This window comes from Triturus cristatus, chromosome 1_2 (genome assembly GCF_964204655.1).
Source record: "Triturus cristatus chromosome 1_2, aTriCri1.1, whole genome shotgun sequence".
NCBI lineage: Eukaryota > Metazoa > Chordata > Amphibia > Caudata > Salamandridae > Triturus > Triturus cristatus.
In genome coordinates this window covers 1,165,691,202-1,165,711,216 of record NC_140580.1, presented here as the reverse complement: position 1 = coordinate 1,165,711,216, position 20,015 = coordinate 1,165,691,202, and the positions used below count along the sequence as shown (strand labels likewise).

General features: G+C 47.7%; 1 protein-coding gene across 2 annotated transcripts in view; it reads left to right on the top strand.

Moving 5' to 3' along the window:
• The window catches only part of USP20 (ubiquitin specific peptidase 20), a 647,940-nt gene that overhangs the window by 448,313 nt on the left and 179,612 nt on the right, over positions 1–20,015 (top strand). For both annotated transcript variants that reach the window (XM_085613993.1, XM_085613994.1), the window contains exon 18: positions 7,595–7,721. In XM_085613993.1, the coding sequence (XP_085470119.1) occupies positions 7,595–7,721 (127 nt within the window). The remainder of the gene's footprint in view (positions 1–7,594; positions 7,722–20,015) is intronic.

The following is a 20,015-nucleotide window of genomic DNA, read 5'->3' as shown; positions in this document are numbered from 1 at the left end:
AGCTCTTCTGACTGATTGAGGCCGTGCGGCTGTAATGTTCGTAATTTCAAGATGTAACGGGACTCTTTCTGTCGCAATTGTTTTTCTCGATCTCCCCCACGTTCTTTTCTTGGAATGGTTTCAATTCCATAGAAATTTTGTTGTTTCCAGTCCCCTTGATGACATTGCTCCATATGCTTGGCCACTGCATTGGATTTATCTTTGTGTATTGTTGCTCTTATATGTTCTAATATTCTTTTTTTCAATTCAAAGATACAAATATTAACCGTAACTATAGACAATGCCCTTCCCTGATCCATAATGTGGTACCATTTATATGGCTGCCAAAGGGTTTGTGCTGCAGGGGGTTGGGTCTACTTGACCCAGACCCAAGTACAACATAAACATGAAACCTTGTTGTTCTTGACCCCAAACAATATGTCCTGGGTGTTGGGCTGTAGGAATCCTACACCCCTGGTCAGGTATCTCTAATTTGAGTACAGCAGTATCCCCACAAATGCCCTGAAGAGACCCTTTTCCTTCCTGCAGTTTGTCTTTAAGAGCATGAGAAATAATGTGTTGTGGATTAATGTTGTTGATGAACAGTGTAAGCGCATTACATGAAGTGGGTTCAGTAGGAAAGTCCAAATGTTTAGATTTCAATGCACTTCACATTCTATTATCTAGAAAAATGTCCAAGGGGTTTGAGGTGGTTGTGTTGTATCTGAAATTTTCTAATGTTTTAAAGTTTCTCTCCTAAAAGAAGAAGTCTCCCAAACCTTATAGTTTGCCAGCGGGGACCCTCAATGTTCTTCTTTTATCGTTGGCAGCCATTTGCATGATGGTATTTTTATTTTATGAGAGAAAAGAAGCTGTAAACTATGGTGTCCCATCAGCCAGTGCCAGGCGTATCCAATGCATCTTCCTGGGTCTGGTTTCTTCTGTGGTCCTTCAGTGTGACTGCATTGGTGTGAGTGGTGATGTGTCCTCCTTCTTCACTGCCAAATGTGGCAGATTTGCAGAGCTGTGGAGCCCGTAGTAGGCAGATTCTCCTTTTTTGATGTAGTAGTAAAGTTCAAAGTCTGGGGCTGACAGTCCACTCTTGTCATAGGGGAGGGTAAGAATATTCCATCATTCATTTCCTGGGCTGGGAAGTTTGATCATAAGATATTTTATCAATTTAAACACTAATCTAGTGGGAACAATTGGGATAATGGGAAATAAATGCACTATTTTAGGGAGAACTATCATCATTATCTCTGCAGTCCCCTGAGTCAGAGATAGTGGGAGTGTAAGCCATCTATCAACCGAATGTTTAAGTAAGGTTAGCGCTACCCTAAAATTATCCTGCTTTGTTACAGCACTGTCCCAGAGAGCTTTTATTCCCAAATATTGAACAGAATCTTCTGTCCATTGTAGTGAAAACTCAGGAGTGCACCATCCCATGTTATGTTGGAGACAAAATATTGTTGATTTGTTCCAATTAATATTTAATCCAGAACCCCCTTCCCCCAACCCTTCATACATAATTAGTCAAAGGTTCGTCAGTGGGTCTCCAGCAGATATAAGGATATCATTCACATGTGTAGATATTATCAGTTTCTTCCGAGAGAATCTCAACTCTTCCTGTAATACACCAGCCTTTGGCTCCGATCTTAATGCATTTAGCAGTGATGACACGGGGCACCGCAGTCGTATCCCACTCTGAATGGGGACGGGGGCTTTAGATACACATCCATTAACCCTGATCCTAGCTGAGGGTGCAGTGTAGAGTAATTATATCCACTTAAGTAATGTGTCTCAGATTTTACCTACATAGCACTGTCATCATGTGCGTCTGTTCTACTGAATTAAGCCTTTTTGGCATCTAGAAGGAGAGCCACTTCCCTCTGCCCTGGTTTCCGCTGTGAGACCATGCCAAAGAAATTACATAGATTGTTTGTTGTAGACATGCTGGGAATAAAACTGGATTGCTTCGGCAGGACAAGCCCCAGCATACAAGTAAGAGGTGGACTATTTTTTGGCCAATATTCTTTTTCCATATTTAAGAGATACAGCTCTGCTCTGAAAGTGGACAGGAGCTATCTCCAGTGAAGAGCTTCCTCAGGTCTAGCTGGGATAATGGTTCCAGTATGTCTTTGTATCCTTTGTCGAAGTTAACTGTCAAGACATCTGAACTAAGGACTTAACCATTCAGCATTTGATTCATTGCGTTTTTAGTTTCATTTACGGAGAAATGATCCATAAGCACCTCTCTCTCTCTCGCTGTTTGCCATTGTCAGTCTATCATTAAAAAAAAAAAATTATACTGTCTATTGAGGCCAATCCTTGTGATTCTTAAAGCTGTTTTTGGTATCCTCTAAAACTTTCCACTGTGCTTGGAGTGTCCCATACCTTCAACCTTTTGGTTTTCTATATATTTGTAAAGTTTCCAGGTGCCCATTTGTGTTTTCGTATCCTGGTAAGAGAACTATCCCTGCATTCTCCTTCTCTATAGTCTTTAGCAATCACATGTTGCCCATGTACTTGATCTCTCTTCCAACTGTTTTGAAATTCTTTTATTTTCAAGTGAATGTAATTTAGTAATTTGACATCGCCAGACGTTGCATGAGCAGCTTCTAATCTATCTATTCATATTCTATCCTGCTCAAACTACCCTGGATAGATTTTAGTATGCTAAATTATCGTATATTGTACCCTGGGACTCCACGAGCCCTTGTTGTTTTGGAAATCTTCTGTGATAGCATCGCCTCTCTCGGTTTTGCACACTATGTCCAGAAGTGCTTTGGAAAGGAATCTCCAGGCACACTGTCTGTGCATTTTCCTCAGTATTTCCGTTTGTAAATGCACAGGGGCATGATCCAAGTATGTGCGGGCTGGGTGTTCTTTAGTCCATGTAATTTCATCTCTAGTGAGAAGTAGGTAGTCTGTGCTGCAGTGCATGTCATATACTTTGCAATAGTATGTGTCTTCCCGCATCTTCATATGTCCTTCAGGAATCTTGACTCATGATGTAATCAATGTGATTGGTTGTGCCAACAGTCTCCTAAGGGTTTCTTGAGTCCTGTCCAAGTTCATGTTTAGACTGCTGTTAAAATCCCCTCACCAAATTACTGTCCTTGGGTCAAGGTCTCTGTATTTCTGGAATATGTCTGTATAAAACTGCAGATAATTGATGTTGGGGCCACATACATTCATGCATGTTACGGCCACTCCCATTTCACAAAGTAGTTTGCCATATTTATGGTTTGGATCCGTTATAGGTCTGATAATCCTCATGAGAAATGCTCTTTTTATCCATATCAACACTTCACTAGCATGTCTCTGTATGAGGTGCACATACAAAGACCTCCCAACGTGCAAGTACAAGTCTTTCCATTTTGTAGGGTGTGATGTGTTTCTTCTTTAAAGGCGTTTTCTGATGGAGGATATTTCTAACTGCAGATTCCTCACATTCTGAATATGTTCAGATACCAAACAGGATTCTGAGAATTTTTTCAGCAGTACCCTCGCTCTGCAGTACGTGGCGTTGTGCGGTTCCACATAGACTTCATCCTGTAAATAATGTAGGAATCGCAAAAAATTGACACCCCTGCGCGCTGACAATAATTCCGTTCTTTTCACGCCTTCCGACACAGATCCAGAGTGCGTGACCTCACTCCTTTGTCTTGGTGTTAAAACTTCATCTGCAAGGGATAGGTTATCCTTTAAAACGACCGGGTTTAAAGCTTGTAGAGATTGTAACAAGAAAATGTCTGTGACTGACCCTCACGAGGTAGGTCTCTGGTGTCTCGGGTCCTTGCATGACTCCCGTCTTGAGGAGACTGTTCCAGGATGAATCTGAAGGCGATCTGACAATGCAAAGCCAAACTCTTCGCCATGGAACATCTTTGGAAAGCAAGGAAAGGTCACTCCCAGTCGAAGTCAAGGGCGTAGACCCACTCCCGTTCTTGTGGTCCTATCCACTCCAAGTTTTCAGTTTCCAAAAAGTAGCATAAAAACTCTAAGCAGGTCTCTGCCTTGTCGTGCCTCTCGTTCTGAGAAGACGTGTGGACACCCAGGTGCCACTTGGTCTCTGTCACTGAATTTTGCTGAGAAACTGATCCCCCAACTCATTGCGACCAGAGTTTCTGGGGCCAGCAGGGATGCTGCGACATTTTGAAGCCCTAAAGGAAGCCATGTAACACATTTTCAGCACCTTGCCAGTTCTCTCTAGTGCGTCTTAGGGCCCTACAGAGCTGAGGAGATCTCTGGTCAGGTTAACGCAGGTGGATCCGAACCTGATTCCATCTGTGCCTCTCCACCCCACAATGTGGTCCTGCCCAACTCCATGGCCGACACCTGTCCCGGGTCCAGTTCCGGCGCCACAAGCCATTCTGGTTAAATCCCCCACACCCCCACATCAACACCAGCCCCAACAATTCTGGTAGAGGAAACCATAGGGATATCAGACTCTGACCTGAATCCAACATTACCGTAGCTGAGGTTCCACACAACCCCAACTGACAGCGCAACTCCTCCCAGACTCTTGCCATTACCCCCAGGTTGGCAGTCTGTTCAGCATCTCTTTGGCTCTGATTATGGCCTCAATGGCAATCAGGATGATATGGATGAGCATCACTTTCGGAATGACAGCAGGAGGTCAGTGGGCTAGATACTTCATCATACATCAGGTTGAAATGTCCTCCTGGCCCTTTTAGTGAAGAATCTGCCACTTCAGGCCTCAAAATATCTACTCGTCCACTCGCAATAGCGAGTCAGATTTGATCAGGTCAAACTATTTTTTGCACCTACTGGTCCGTTCTGGCGAGTGAACATAATCTGGAAAGAAACAGGTGTTCTGTTCATTCAGAAAGTGAATGAGCAATAAAGATGCCTTTAAGTTTTGTTTTTATCTTGACACATTTGCTGTCTGTTCAAGGAAAGAGGTCATACGCCAGTTTGTCTCTTTACTAATTGCTGCTTGGATAATGGAGTTTATTTTTCGTTCTTTTACTACAGTTAGAGGTATTTGTCAAGTGAGCTGTCTGACATTCGTGAAACAAAAGGCTGGAAGGTGTCAGTTTTTTTTCTAACACATAAAATTTAAATAGCTTGTAAATGAATAGTACAAATATTTCAAAATATATCCGGAATTGCAAAAGCACATTTTGGTAATTGAGAAATGTGATGCAAACAAAAATTTAAAAAAGAGCAAAACAAATCAGAACACTTAACTTGGTGATGTGCAAATGACAAATATTTACAGAAACTACATTTCCAAAAATTATTGTTTGTAGACTATGTAGTTTTTTCTGTAAAACCGCATGTCAGTGGGACATTTTGTGGCCATTTCAATGTACAATCTGCTGACTACAAATGACAGAGTGCTACCACTTAATGCTTGAGTTATGTATTTATTAAAAGTGATAGGTTTTAAACATGATTTGAGAAACATGCCTGCCCCGCCCTGATGACAATACTGTTAATGAACTAAGAGGCAAGTTGAGGATCATGTGTATCCTATATGTGGCTAGATTTGTATTATATACGGAGCAAAGGTTTAGTCTATCAAATCAAACAAACAAGCTTGTTTTTTCACAGCAGACATGCTGAACTTTCATATTTGAAGGTGCTCTCATATGTGATAATGAAGAAAATGTGTAGGTGAATTAAAATATTTGCCCGGGATCATGTCATTTGAAACTAGTTTATAGGTCAAAAGCATTACAATTAGGTCCAGTAGATTATTTAAGTCGGTCTAGTAACCTGTTTATGATAGTTCGAGGCCTGTTCCTTCACAGTGGTCATTCGAGGTGCTGCAGAAGTCCTTGATCTTCAATGGCTTTCTGTAGAAGTCGAAACAAACCTGCTCACAGACGTCCTGTAGCCCGGTCAGACTTCCTCTGAACCACTCTTTGCGCTCAGTGAATTATTAATAGACACATCCCTCTTCTTGCCCACTGTAAATAGGCAGGGAGCCAAAAGACTCACCCCAGGAGCCCGTCTTCCTGAACCAACATCCTATGCTGGAAAGCTTGGTGGTCCAAGTGCCCACCAGCAGCCTTTACCCAAATGCATTCCCCTGTACACCTCTAGAAAGGGAGTCCAAACCTATGGAAGGTTTTCAGAAATTAATGTTCTTTCTGTGCCAGCTAGCCTTTTTTTTTTTTTTTTTAGCTTTATATAGTGCAAACTCGACCCGAAGGTATCCGAGCGCTTTACATGAGCACCAGGCGCATTACATGGATTAAAGAGATGAGGAATCTGCGGTTAGAAGTATTCATGGGTAGAACAAGTTACTTACCTTCAGTAATGCTCTTTGTGATGGATACTTTACTAACCGCAGATTCCTCATCACCCGCCCAACTCCCTGTTGTGTGGAGTGGCCTTTTGGTTGCTTACTAAAGTTCTGAGTTAACCGTTGCACAATGTTTGCTTCCTCAGATGTGACTCACTCTCCACTTGAGGGCGTGGAATGTTTGAAAGTGAAAACTAGTGTAAGCCCGCAGGCGTGGCGCTTATAAGTGCTTTCATTTTATTACATCCCGAGACAGTGTGGAGGAGATGGCGCCAGCTGTTGGCGCCAGCTGTTGGCACGGAAGCCGTTGCAGATGTTTCTGGATCTAGTCTGGCACCTGTGAGGATTTAAGAGATGAAGAATCTGCAATATCCACGAGAAAGAGCTTTACTAAAGATAAATAACACACTCAATTCTACTTCAATAGAACAGTGCACCTGCCAACCAGCTTTTCATATTGTTTGTTTCCAAAATGTCACCATAGTTACTACTAATATCCTGTCACCTGATGGATTAGCCCCTCAAAACCTACCACTGTGCTGTGTATATTGCTACATGTCCATCCAGTTTCTGAGATCACTCTAGTAAAGCTAAGATGGCATTCTGCAGACATGTACTGATCATACATGTCTGGCAGCTACATGGGCTGCTTCATTCGAATTCTGCGAACATTACTCCTTCTCCCACATTATAGGTACATTTTCTTTCTAACCAGTTTTCTTTGGTGTAATGCTACCTTCTTCTTTTCCCTGTTTTGTTCTTATTTGCTCTAAGATCTACTCACAAAGTTGCGAATGAAAAAGAACCTTTATGTAAAAGTAGCCTAAAGTTACCTCTAGGTTGATTCTGTTACTCTTACTCTGTATACCTTTTCCCTGTACAGAGGCCCTCTCTCCAACACCTATACCTTTGCCCTCGAACACAAAGTGATTGGCTCTTTTTTAAAGGAGGGAAATATTAAGAGCTTGGGTATGTGCAGAAATGTGGTTGTGGTGTCCTATATGAGGCATGCATGTGTGAATGGCACAATTATGCTATGCAAATTTATCTATGCTCATGTTAGTAATGGGTTAGAGTATATGAACAAAGAGTGACTGTCATAATAAAGGAAACTTTATTTGTAATGCTTGGGTACAAGATCTGTTTTGTACTTAAAAGGTCCTGGTAGCTTTGGCTAAAAATACCTCTTCTAAGCCATTAAACATGTCCATGGTTTTTGCATGATCCTGGTTTTTGCTTTACCTGACTGGCACACTTGATATAAGCTTGCTTGGCAAGACTTGTGCGACACGCCCACTCATTGTCTGAAGAACTCCTCTCACCTTTATCTTCCAGGTGGCCATTACATTGCCTACTGTCAGAATGTAATTAATGGGCAGTGGTACGAATTTGATGACCAGTATGTCACAGAGGTGCACGAGACTGTAGTGCAGAATGCAGAGGCATACGTTCTTTTCTACAGGTAAGCTGATTCAATGTTCATTGGTGGTCCATGAACTTGTTTAAGATCTTAGGGTGTGAGGTCTGCTACCAGTGGTTTATTTATTTATTTTCTTGGCTGGAGCCTGTGTTTAATCATTTGGTATAGATCCAGTGTCTCCAGGGTCTCTCAATCTTTGAAGTTGGTGAAATAAGTACAGTGAACTTTGGTCACATATTTTATTTGGTACAAAGATGCTTTTATCATTGAACAAGATGTTTGCAAAATGGATTGTTAAGTTATGGGTTTTATGTACAGGTATTTGTAGAGTGCAATGCTAGCTAGAGAGAAACCTTGCCATGGACAGGGCAGGTACCTTGAGTTATGATTCAAGATCATTTACTGTGGAAGGGGGCGTGGCTAAGGAGCCGTGCATGGCGGACGAGTGAGCTTGGAGCTCTGCACCGGCCCGCCAATTATTAGCCCATTCCAGGGGTGCCAGAGGCCGGGATTACCTTGGCGGAGACCGGACGACACCAGTGCACACGGTGTCTGGTCCTGACGGTCGAGGGGGTGCCAGAACAGCTGTGTAGCACCTGAGTCCCTGCCGGCCGCGGGCGCAGGTGACTATCTAAAATGGGTGCCCGGAGTGATCTTCACTGACTGTACAGTAGCCGCACCGGAGATCGCGCACACTACAGCCCGTTGCAGACGGAGAGGTGTTATGAAGGCGGCTTGGGCTGTGAGGCCGCGGCCGATACAGTGACGCGGTCCGTGCCCACCTGCAGGAAGTGAAGCGCAGTGAGGAAGAGCGGGCCAGATCGCCAGACTGCGGTTGCTGCTTGGAGAGGCCCGTAGATCGTCAGGATGTGGCTGCCCCCTTTCCTCCCTCGACCGAGTGATCTGAGAGTGGACCGGGCTGACCCTGAGGCCCTTTCCCGGTGGGGGGAGCTGTGCGGGCGGACAGGCCTTTGAGATTGCAGATCGCGCAGTGGCGCGGCCCTGTGGCCTTCCGCAGACTGGGCAGTAAAGAGAGGAAGGGTAGGTCAGGTTATCAGAGGACAGCGGCACACATGCTGGAGCTGCCGCGACGGTGGGGACCCGCAGTGGTGTGGGGTCCGCAGTGCAGACCTCAGGGGTGGCCCGTGGATTGCCGGACTGAGCCTTCTCCTCTCACTCGGGTGTCCTGGAGCGGGGCTGGGTTGTCCTTGAGTTCCCACCTGCACAGGACTGGCTTGGGGAGGTGGCAGGAGGGGTGTGCGTGGCCCTGGTGGATCAGTTCTGCGGCCGGCTGGGACCCACCTGACGCTACCCAGACTACCAGTCTCTGCCCGGTGGCGTGGAGGTGCCTGGGCCTTGGTGGGCCTATTGCCATCCCTGTGGGTGTTGTTTTCACTGAAGGGCCCTGTGGCGGAGGAACAGTTGCCGAGGCTGGTGTGTTGGCCCCCCTGGAGATTAGGAGTGTGGGGCGGATTCGTGGGACCGCCTATTGGGCCGACCCCCCGTCCCCTAGACCTGTTTGACTTTTGATGGTCCGCTGCCTATCATGGGCAAGCCGCGGGCCGGCAGGCCGGTGCCTCCCAGGACCCAGAGGACAGCGCCCAAGAGCAGTCACAGCCGGCGCCGGACGTCTCGCTCCAACAACAGGTGGGCAAGATGCTGGAGGCCATAGCAGATACTAAGGCCACCCTTCACCAAGACATCACCACAGTGGTGGGGGGCCTGGGTTTCCTGCGGGAGGATCATAAGAAGCTGTCGGAGCGGGTGAAGGAGACAGAGTCTACTATTGGAACTATAGCCCCTGCCCAAGAAGCCCTGGACCAGCAGGTTGGGGCCCTCGCTGATGGGGTGGGAGTGCTGGAATGGCAGGCTGAAGACGTGGAAGGCCGTAATCGCCGTAACAACATCTGAATCCTGGGCCTACCGGAAGGAGTCGAGGACAAAGACATGGTGTCCTACCTGGAGAGCTGGCTATGAGAGGTGGTGGCGCCGGAGGGCCTGTCCGCCTTCTCCACCCTGGAGAGAGCTCATCGGGTCCTGGCCAGACCCCCGGCGCTGGGGCGTGGACGGATGGCCCCTTTTCCGTTGACAACAGTCAGGTCTCCCTTTTCCCGAACTACACTCTGGAAGTCCAGCGGAAATGAGCCTCGTTCTTAGAAACTAAGAAGGTGTTGAGGGATGAGGGCCTCAAGTACTCATTGATGTTCCCGGCCCGGTTGCAGATAGAGCTGGATGGCAGCACTCATTTTTGTAATAGTCCGGAGGAGGCCTGGGACTGGATTGAATCCTACAGGGATGGGGCTTCTTGGCGAGCGGGCCCTCTGCCTCAGGGGCGAGATAAGGCAGAGCCGGGGAGATGATCGAGGCGCCGCTCCCTTAGGGAGGCTCTCAAGAAACCGACTATGTCCCAAACTGAGCGTGAGAGGGCGGATGCCCTACAGGCTGTGGCGGCGATTATGAGAAGCAGGAGCCCATCCCTTGGGGCTGGGACCCACATGTCGAGGGGCTCTGGGGGCAATGACTCGGACTCATCTGGCAGTGGTAGCATAAAGATGCCTGTAGTGACCCAGGGCATGGCAGATGAAGTCATTTGATCCCGCTGGGACTTGCACTGGTTCCGTGAGGTATGGCTGACCTGCTGCTGCGGGACCCTGGTCTTGGGCCGTTTGGAACCGAAGGGGCAGCGCGCTCGGAACAGTTTGTGTGTCCCCTTTCTTTGGTGTTACTTTCTATATTAGCTCCTTTGCTCATCCCCTCCTGGGTACCTTACTAGTTAAGGTTTCCCTATGCGAAATGTTCTGTACGATGTTTGGGCGACTGTCTGTTGTCAGATTGCTCTGAGTTCCGGGAGTTGTTCACCATTGGGAATTGATTGTTTTTTTTCATTTGTTTCATTGCAGGGGGGGGGGAGTGTGTGCGGGCAGAGGGCGGGGATCCACCCTGTGGGCGCCACGGGGTGCACTTATGCGGGTATGGAAGGCACACCTAAGGGTCTGAGATTCCTCACGTGGAATATCCGGGGGATGGGATCGATGTCCAAAAGGCACAGTATATACTCCTACTTAAGGCGTAGGGATGTACACATTGTGTTTCTTCAGGAGACGCATTTGAACAAGGAGGAGGCTTGGAAGTTGAGGAGAAAGTGGCGGGCCAGATATTTGCGACCACCTACTTGGCCTTCATCAGGGGGTGCTGATCTGGGTACGGCCTGGGGTCCCCTTTGCCCTCGCCTGCTCACGGATTGATGTGGACGGACGGTACGTCTTACTTACGGGGCGACTGGCGGGGCGGGAGGTGACACTGGGCCCGGTTTACGTTTCTAATCAGGACCAAATTGGTTTTCTGGAGTCATTCTCTGCCTCCTTGGCTCACTGTCATACAGACTCTATTATACTGGGAGGTGATTTCAATTGCGTGGCAGACGTCGCCACAGACCGCTCCCACCCTCCTCTGCCTGGGACACAGCCACATCGCACAGCAGCTGGCTTATATCCGACTGGGGTTTAGAGGACACCTGGCGACTGCAGCACAGGGCAGATGGGGAGTATTCCTATTTTTTCACCGTACTAGACTGGACACATTTCTTTGCTCTCCAACCCTTAATGGCCTGATCTCGCACACGGAATACCTAGGGCGGACACTATCAGATCATAGCCCACTGCTACTACTGCTCCAGCCATTGGGTCACCGTCCTCTGATTCCCACCTGGAAATTGAACCCGGCGCTGCTTGATGATGTCCCCTTTTGGGCTTCTCTGTCCTCGCTCACTGAGATGTACTTCCCTGTTAATGCCGGCACCACCTCTTCGGCGCAGTTAGAGTGGAAGGAGTTCAAGGTGGTGGTGGCGGCCCAGTCATGTGGGGCACACAGAGAATTGAATAAGGAGCTCTCGGATCTGGAAGGGACCATTCGCAGATTGGATAATTTGCAAGGTACTGACGACTCTGGTGTCCTTGCAAGAGGCGCGGACCCAATACAATGATTTGTTGGTTAGGCTACGGTGCTATAGTTACAAAGACTACCTGGACAGGGTGCAGAGGGAGCAGGGGAGAGCGGGTCGATTGCTAGCATGCCTTATAAGACCTGAGTCCGGGGGAATGCCTATCACACGCCTGGGCTTGGACTCGGGTGAGGTGGTACATGACCCTGGGACCATTAATGACTTCTTTCTCCGCTACTATGAACAGTTGTATAGCGCCCCAATAACTGCTCCACTGTCGGATATACAGCACTTCTTAGCCCCCCTGTGGCTCCGTACATTGGAGAAGGAGGATAGGGCTGCCCTGGGGGCCCCATCTCCGTCCACGAGGTCAAGGCGGCGTTAGCAGCATTGGTGCCCGGTAAGACTCCTCGGCCGGAGGGCCTACCGGCTGAGTTCTACCAGCGATTCGCCTATATACTGTCCCTGCGTCTAGTGACTTTATATACGGAGGCGTTTGAGGGAGGGGGAGGTTTGCTGGATACCACCCAGTTGGCCCTTGTGATACTGCTCCCCAAATCCAAGCAACCTGACGCGGGTGTTAGGGACTACAGTCCCCTCTCCATGCTCAACCTGGATTTCAAGATCCGCGCTCCAGCAGGCGCCGGTGTTGTCGGTAGACCTGGAAAAGGCATTCGACACAGTGTCCTGGGAATACCTCTCAGAGGTGATGCGTCGTTTAGGTCTGGGAGATGAATGGGGCGATGGGTGTGACTCCTATACGCCGCGCCTACAGTGGTAGTCAAGACGGGCCAAACCATATCTAGAGCATATAGGATTTCCCGGTTCTGGTGCACATTGCAACTACCCATCATGACCAGGATCATACTGTCCAAAATGATTATGCTGCCCCAGCTGTTGTACTTTTTTGTAAACCTACTGGTCCTGATGCCAAGGGGCTGGTTTCGACCCTTGCATGCATTCCTGCGGCAACTGGTCTGGGGTGGTGGATGCCCACGGGTGTCCCTACAGACCCTTCAATGCCCTATGTCAGTGGGAGGACTTGGAGTACCTCATTTAGAATTTTACATGCTGGCGGCCCAGCTACAATGGTTAACGCAGTGGACGGAAGGAGTGAATGAGGCGGGCACGTGCCTGACTAAGTCAGAGCTGAATCGCGGGTTGATGATTAGGAAGCTCTTGCTGCTGTCCACCCTCGTCCCCTACTGCTCCTTACTCCAAAACACGACCTTCCAGACGTGGAGGAGATGCTGCGGCGGTCGACAACACAATTCTGAAATATTCCCCCATGTTACCTCTGGTGGGGTTGCCAGATGGAGTTCCTCAGACCACGTTCACGAGCGCCCAGCTGGCCAAGTGGTCAGAGGCCAGGCTCGACCGCGTCGGGGACTGCTACCTTGATAAGGAATTGATTCCTTTTGTGGATTTGGCAGAAGATAGTGGCCTTCCCGCGGGCCAGTTCCTGATACACGAGGCGCTGACGCGCACCTTTTCGCGAGTATGGAAAACGGGAAGGGCGGAGCCCGATACGCACCCTGTCCTACACGCGCTGCTCACCCTTGACATGGCGACACGGCAGGCCACCTGGTGAAATGGCTATATGTTGCGCTGGTGGAGGCTTCCACCATCCCCCTCGATGGACTGTGGGCGCGTTGGGAAAAGATCGGTGACAGGCCCCTGACAGACGCCGAATGACGCAGAGTTCTGCGTTACGCTGGGAAGGTCTCCCGAAACACCCGGTTGAAATACACACAATTCAACTACACCCACATGACGTACATGACACCACACAGACTCAATGTGACGTATGGAGGCGAGGTGCGACAATGTTCCAGGTGTGCTCATCTGGACGACCACTTTGGCCACATGACCTGGGAATGTCAATGGGTGCGCCCCTACTGAGAGGCGATACTGGCCAAGATAAAGGACGTTCTTGGAAGGGAGTTGGCTCCAATGATTTGTGTGTGCTTGCTGGTTCTGTTCCCTAGGCCCCCTAAATGTAAAGTGGGAAACCGCCTGATAGACCTTGCGCTGTGCCTTACTAAGCGTAGGATAGCCATGGACTGGAAGTCACCCAGAGGGCCACAGGTAGCAGTCTGGAACAGAGATGTCATAGCATGGGCTGGGGCTGAGGGCAGGGCATTGGCGTGGGAAGAGGCCAAAGGTGTGAGATTGCGCCCAATTGCAGACCAGTGGAGTGAGGTGCTGGCAGAATGGGAGAATCCGAGGGGAAGAAGCGGTGAAGAGGATGCGGCGGATGAGGACGCCGCTATCGATGCCGGGACTGATACCTAGCGCGTACGATCTCCCAACGCCCAAAGAGACTGAACTAGACAGAGCGAGGTTTGAAAGTACTTAGTTCTCATATGCACTGGACCAGCTATAAGACCTAAGGTGGCCCCGAAGTGGGAAGGGGGTCCCTCCGATACCTCTGCTCTCAAGATGTTTACGATACGTTCTCCACAGTGTGAAGATAATTAGCTGCGCGCACAGCACTCTTCTGCATGAATAGTTTAGTTTCTTATTATTTCTCTTTTTTTGATTTCCTTTTTTTGTTTGCTTGTTCTGTTTTTCCTTAAATTAGCTGCACTCTACTGTTTCAGCTCTCCTTCATTCCTTGTATTGACCTATATGCCTGAATACAGTGTTTGGAAGGTAAAAGTATATTTCATTGCACACCTGTATTATAGTTGACCGGCGGTGGAGTGTGCTCCCCAACACTTCTATAAACGCACCCAATAAAACTGAGTATGCCCTTCAGAACGTTGACAAATGTCATTAGAACGTCATGTTGTGTTACTTTGGTTATTCTTTGTGCATCCATTGTATAATAAAGGGAAGGAAAAATGCCAATAAAAATATTTTAAAGATCATTTACTGTGAAGCAGGATGTTTTTGGGTGGTGAATCCTTCGTACAGCATTACATTTTTCTCTGAAGTGGCAGGTCTTCAGCTCTTTTCTGAATTTTGTAAGACTTTTTATAGTTCTGATTGTGGTGGGCATTTTGTTCCAGATCCTGGGATCATAGCTGGAGAGCGTTTGTCTTCTGGTTTTCTGTGGTTTTTTTTGTTTGTTTTCTGTCTGGAACGTCCCTATTTTTGGTATGAGACTCGTTGCTAGCTGGAGATGGACTAAGCCAGTTTCATTTTGAAGAGCCAGTCTTGAATGTTTGATGGTCTGTTATGGTTGGTGAATAGTAGGAATCTTGTCTTGCTCAGGGTGAGATTTAGGCAGATAGTTGCCATTCAATACTGAATTCCATTGAGGCTCGTTCTTTTCCTGCAAAGATGTTCATTGAATTTTAAACACATCACCAATAACGCACAATCCACCTCTGTATACAGGCGCTGTGCACTGGTATTGATATTTAACAAATTCAAATGACCACAAGAAGACCCTTTACCCTCATTCCCCTCCATAGGTTCGACCCATGACACCAAACGTTTACAATAAAGCTTTTGCCCACATCTCTGTGGAATTATTGTAGGTGCACATGTGGACTTGACCCGTCCCTCCTTACCCTTTAATCTCACCATTTATTCTGTCACCTCTGTTACAAGCCAGGCGTCTCTGTTGAGTCAGTGCTTAGAGAGTCCTAAGGTAGGGCAATGATAGGTTTGCAAATAGTTAATTTACGTCTCTCTTTTTGCTCCTCAGATGTAAGCATCTCAATGGCCATAATTGATCAGTCTCCTACACCAGTCGTGCTCGGATTGTGGGTGAGGAGCTGGTCACTACGCTCCTTCTTAAGTTTGGTACTAGCAACATCTTGGAGATCAACAACCTATCATTTGACAGTCCCTCCATTCTTTCTGGTCCAAATCCTAGCATTACAACCCACAGGTGCTATGGAATGGGAAAGCCTACCGCCACTCTGATATGACTCAGTGCGATCTCCTTCCAGTACATGAGCAGTAGAGGGCACTTCCACCAGATATTCACCTAGTCTCCCTCTCCCACTATTCAGCATTGTCTCTATCAAGGAGTGGTCGCTCCTTGGAACATCTTGCTCAGCCTGCCTGGGGTTGTATACCAACTAAGCATTATTTTATAACTTGTTTTGTCATTTAATATACTACAAGCCATTTTTGGAATGTCTTGCCATTGTTTATGCCCAGTGCCTTTCCCCAAGTTTCCTGTAGGTGGCGAATGTGATGGTGATTGTGTGTTAACTAGTAGATAGTGGATATCAGGCATGTTGTCGATTCATGAGTGGGTAATGTGACCCATTATTTTAATAGTAGATAATGAGTTATTCTGACCAAGACTTCTAGCTGCAGATTTCTCACCTTCTGAATATTCTCCAGGTGTTAGACTTTATAAGCACCACTCCCGGGTGCTGACACCAGTTCCTTTCTTTACACTTCAACAGGTGTGGATCCAAAGCTACCTACAGTGTGCAAGGGAAATGTCCCTGGGCTGCTTCTCCGTAATGGCGGAGGAGCACCGTCCCACTGGTCAAAGTTGTGATAACGCAAACAAATGATGGACGGAATGCTGAATAAATCATACATTCACCCCCTGTCAAAAGATCTGGGTTAAATCCATTGTTCTTCAGCTCACTATGCCACTCCAGTTTGGACCCAGAGTCGGCCACAGAAAAATAAAGTGATATTAAAACAATAATGTGGGTGCGTGAGGGGCTGGGCCATATCAATCAGGAATGGTGGGCACTTAGAAGTGCGCATGTCAGTTTGGTGAGAGGTAAGTTTTTGTTTTTATATAATTTTTACCCTCAATCATCCACCCACCCACTTTCGTGGTGTGGCAGCCACCACTGGAAATGTCACCTCCCAAAGCAATGGGTTTTAAATCCTGTAAATAGTGATGCACGCAAATATCTGCGACAGGTTATCAGGTTTGCTCTAAGGCCTGCATTGAGAGCGCATCAATGAACCCAAAGGCCATATGGGACCGCATGATGAAACTCTGTCACCAAACCTTGCTCTGCCCCCCCTCACCAACTCCACTGACATGCCCTGGATGACCCCGCAAGGTTGTCTCCTGAAAGCTTAGCGGTGCAGGCTTCTACCAATCCGATAAACCAAAAATACTTTTCCAACTACTTCCCCCAATCGGGAGTCCAAAAGAGTGGAGCCTTTTGGAAATAGGGATTTTCATCCAACAGTTTGACCTTCAAGTCTGTCAATGCCAGTTCCCTGCTAGGCCAGTATTCCCTCGCTCTTTAGGATTCAGTGGCTGAAGGTCCTCCCATGTGTCCCGGAAGACCTCCGATCAGCCCTCACCTGTTTTTTGACAGGCTTACTACATCTGTTTTCTCCCCCTCTCCTCTTGTCATGCCACAGTGGAACTTCAGCTTGGTCCTGAATTCTTGATGTTGACTCTTTTTAAACCACTTTTCGTCTGTTACTGTGGCGTCTCACCCTCAAGATAGTGTTCCTATTTACCAGAATATTAGTGCGACAGTTAAGTGAGCTTCAAGCTCTCTGTGTTATCCGCCATACACCAACTTCTTCCCAGACAAACTGGTTCTGTGCACGCGGGTATCCTTCCTTCCATAAACTTTGACATCCTCAAACCATCACCATACCAGAGTTTTAAGCTCTGCTTCACCTCCTAAGGAGTATTTAGAGACTCCATCGGTTGAACTCCAAAAGAGCCCTGAGCTTTTACATCGATCATGCCAGAGAACACTGGGTGGGTGATCATCTCTTTGTGAGGTTTGCTGGAGTGAAAAATATGCTTAAGGTCATACAGAAAAGGACCATTTTTTGCTGGGTAGTGCGCTGCATTAAAATCTGCTATGCATTGAGCAAGTGGCAGCCTCCCGGAGGACTGCATGCTCATTCCACCAGGGCCAAAGATGCTACCACTGTGTTGGCACACAGAGTTTCTGTCCTGGACATCTGCCAGGCAGCTACGTGGGCGTCACTACACAAGTTTAGGAAGTACTACTGTCTGGGGAGCCGGTTTCACTGAGCAGTACATTTCGCTCGCTCACTCCTAAAAGACCTTCCTGGTTTGAGTGCATTCACAGACCTGCCCCCATAAAAGTACTGCTGTGACATCTATTTACATGGTGAGGAATCTGCTGTACTAGGTCTCTATCAGAAGAGTAAGTTACTTACCTTCGTAATGCTCTTTCATGAAGAGATTCTGTCTAACCATAGATTCCTCACCAACCTTCCCATTCTCCCTGTTCTTGGATTTGGACTCTATCCATTAATAATATTTCAAGTCTAGGAATCTGCACACTGGTCACAACCAATTTGCTCTTGGGGCTCTGCATCTGGGGGCCCAGACAGCTTCAAAAACAACTGGCGTCCGTGCAGGGGAGTGACTCCTGTATAGGCTCGACATGTCCTTTCCGGAGCAGTACAGCGTCTGCGTCAACGCATGGCTCCGTCTACCGGCATGATGCCGAGGTACTGCTGAAAAAAGATTCTGGATTCCGTCTGACACCTACCGACTTTTCAAAAGGTGAGGAACCTGCAGATAGATAGATAGAATATCACCACAAAGAGTGGTACAGTAGGTAAGTAACATGATCTTCCAGGCTCTCTCAAAAAGAAGTCTTTTTTGTTATCTTCAACTGGCTTGGCTTTGTCCTGGCAAAAAAACTCTGACAGTATCCCTCTGTTCTTTGAAATAATGGCTCAATTTAAATCTGGATTTTCTTATGGTTTTTCTACCTATAGATTCCCTACCTGTTGATTATTTTCAGGTGTGACACTGGATTCTCAAACGTTCATAGCTCTCCAGCACTGGGAGGGCATACTAGCTCCAGCTCCTCCTCGGAAGCTATGCCATGTTGATATCACTAGAGCCATAAACAATCCATCCCGGTGCTCCAGCATCCGTTTCCTTTTTCCGACTCTCCTTGATGTTGATTCAGAGCTCTCTTTCTCCTTGTAACTTCTTTATGAGTCTGTCCAAATTTCGAGTACAGTGCTTGGAATGTCTACACCTTGGAATTCGGGTATCAAACCCTGTTGGCATTGTAATAAACATAAGTCCATTTTGGACTCTATTGAAGTGTGCCTCTGCTATTTGTTGTTGTGGTACAACTTAATGTCGCGCTATAAGAGTGCCTCATAAACCCTAAAGCCATTAAGGAATATGAGGCCAAACTCATCATGGCCCACACATGTGACAAGTGCAGGTGCTGGCGCTGCTCCCGTTACAGGTCTCTTCCTCTTCTAAGTTGTTGAGGAAAAAACTCTGCAAACACAAGAAGGGTCATGGGGATTCTTCACCTAAGAGGCTATCTGCATCCAAAGGGATGTTCCCTCAATGGTCTCTGCCTCCTGTGGTGTAGTCATCTGAGCCAGAGCTGGTTGAAATACCTCCCAAGGAGGACGGATGAGCCTCTACCAGCAGAGCTCCTGGCACCAGCACTGACACCAGGACCCATCCCGACCCCTCAGCCACTGGAGCCTTTCTCAGTGCCACCTCCGTCCTACTCTCAGCTTCTGGCTGTAGGCGCTGACCCATATTTATGCACTCAGTGATGGAGCTCTATCGGTGTGGAGCCGTCCCTCTGGTGCACCTGTGGGCCCCATGGAACATTTTGGGGCTATTTCCTGACTCCCACTGGTGGGTTCAACCTCTGCACTATTCTTCCCCACTGCTCCATTTGGAATGTTGCCAACACCACCCGGGAGCTTCCAGGCCCTAAATATTCACAGGTGGTCTCTTCTTCTGTGCTGCAGACTCTGATCGCGTCATCCACAACACTGCCTCTGCTAACCCCTGCCGACCCTATGGCTAAGGCTCAGGCCCTTGATCAGAAATCTAGGCGAGAGGTTCAATGAATAGTTGAGGAAGAGAGGTTCAGAAAGCACCAAGGGAACCGCTCATGTCACTGTTACTGGCAGAGATGCATGAGATCTTTGGATCTGACTCTGTACAACTAGCGATGCCTGACCTAGTTCAGCAAATACCTAGGTGGGATATTTTTAAACTCGATGTTATAGAAGGTTGCGGATATCCTAGAGCAGACTCTCCCGTTGGTGGAAACAAAATCCAGAATCCTCACAGAGGTCCTCCAACCCTGTACTAGTACCTTTGAGAGTTGCTACCTTTCAAGCCGGGGATGTTTGGATCTGTTGACATTGGCATGGGAGAAGCTCAAGTCGACCCGGCAGTAATCGGGCTGATTGCCAGGTGCTATAGACATATATCCTTCCCTAGAGAGCTTAGCTGTATAAACCCAGGTTCCTCCCCATCGGTCTTCTGGGCAGAGGGGCAACAAAGTTGGAAGCACTTGGAAATTAGGCCCTCTCATTCAGCAGCCTGACTCTTTGCTTTCTCTGCATGGCCTGTTTGCTGCTAGATTTACACATGCCTCTGGGACATAGCACAGTTGGTGGTTCCAAACTCCTGAAGGGCCACTTTGCAGCAGTAGTTTTGGATGGACAAGACACCTCCAGAT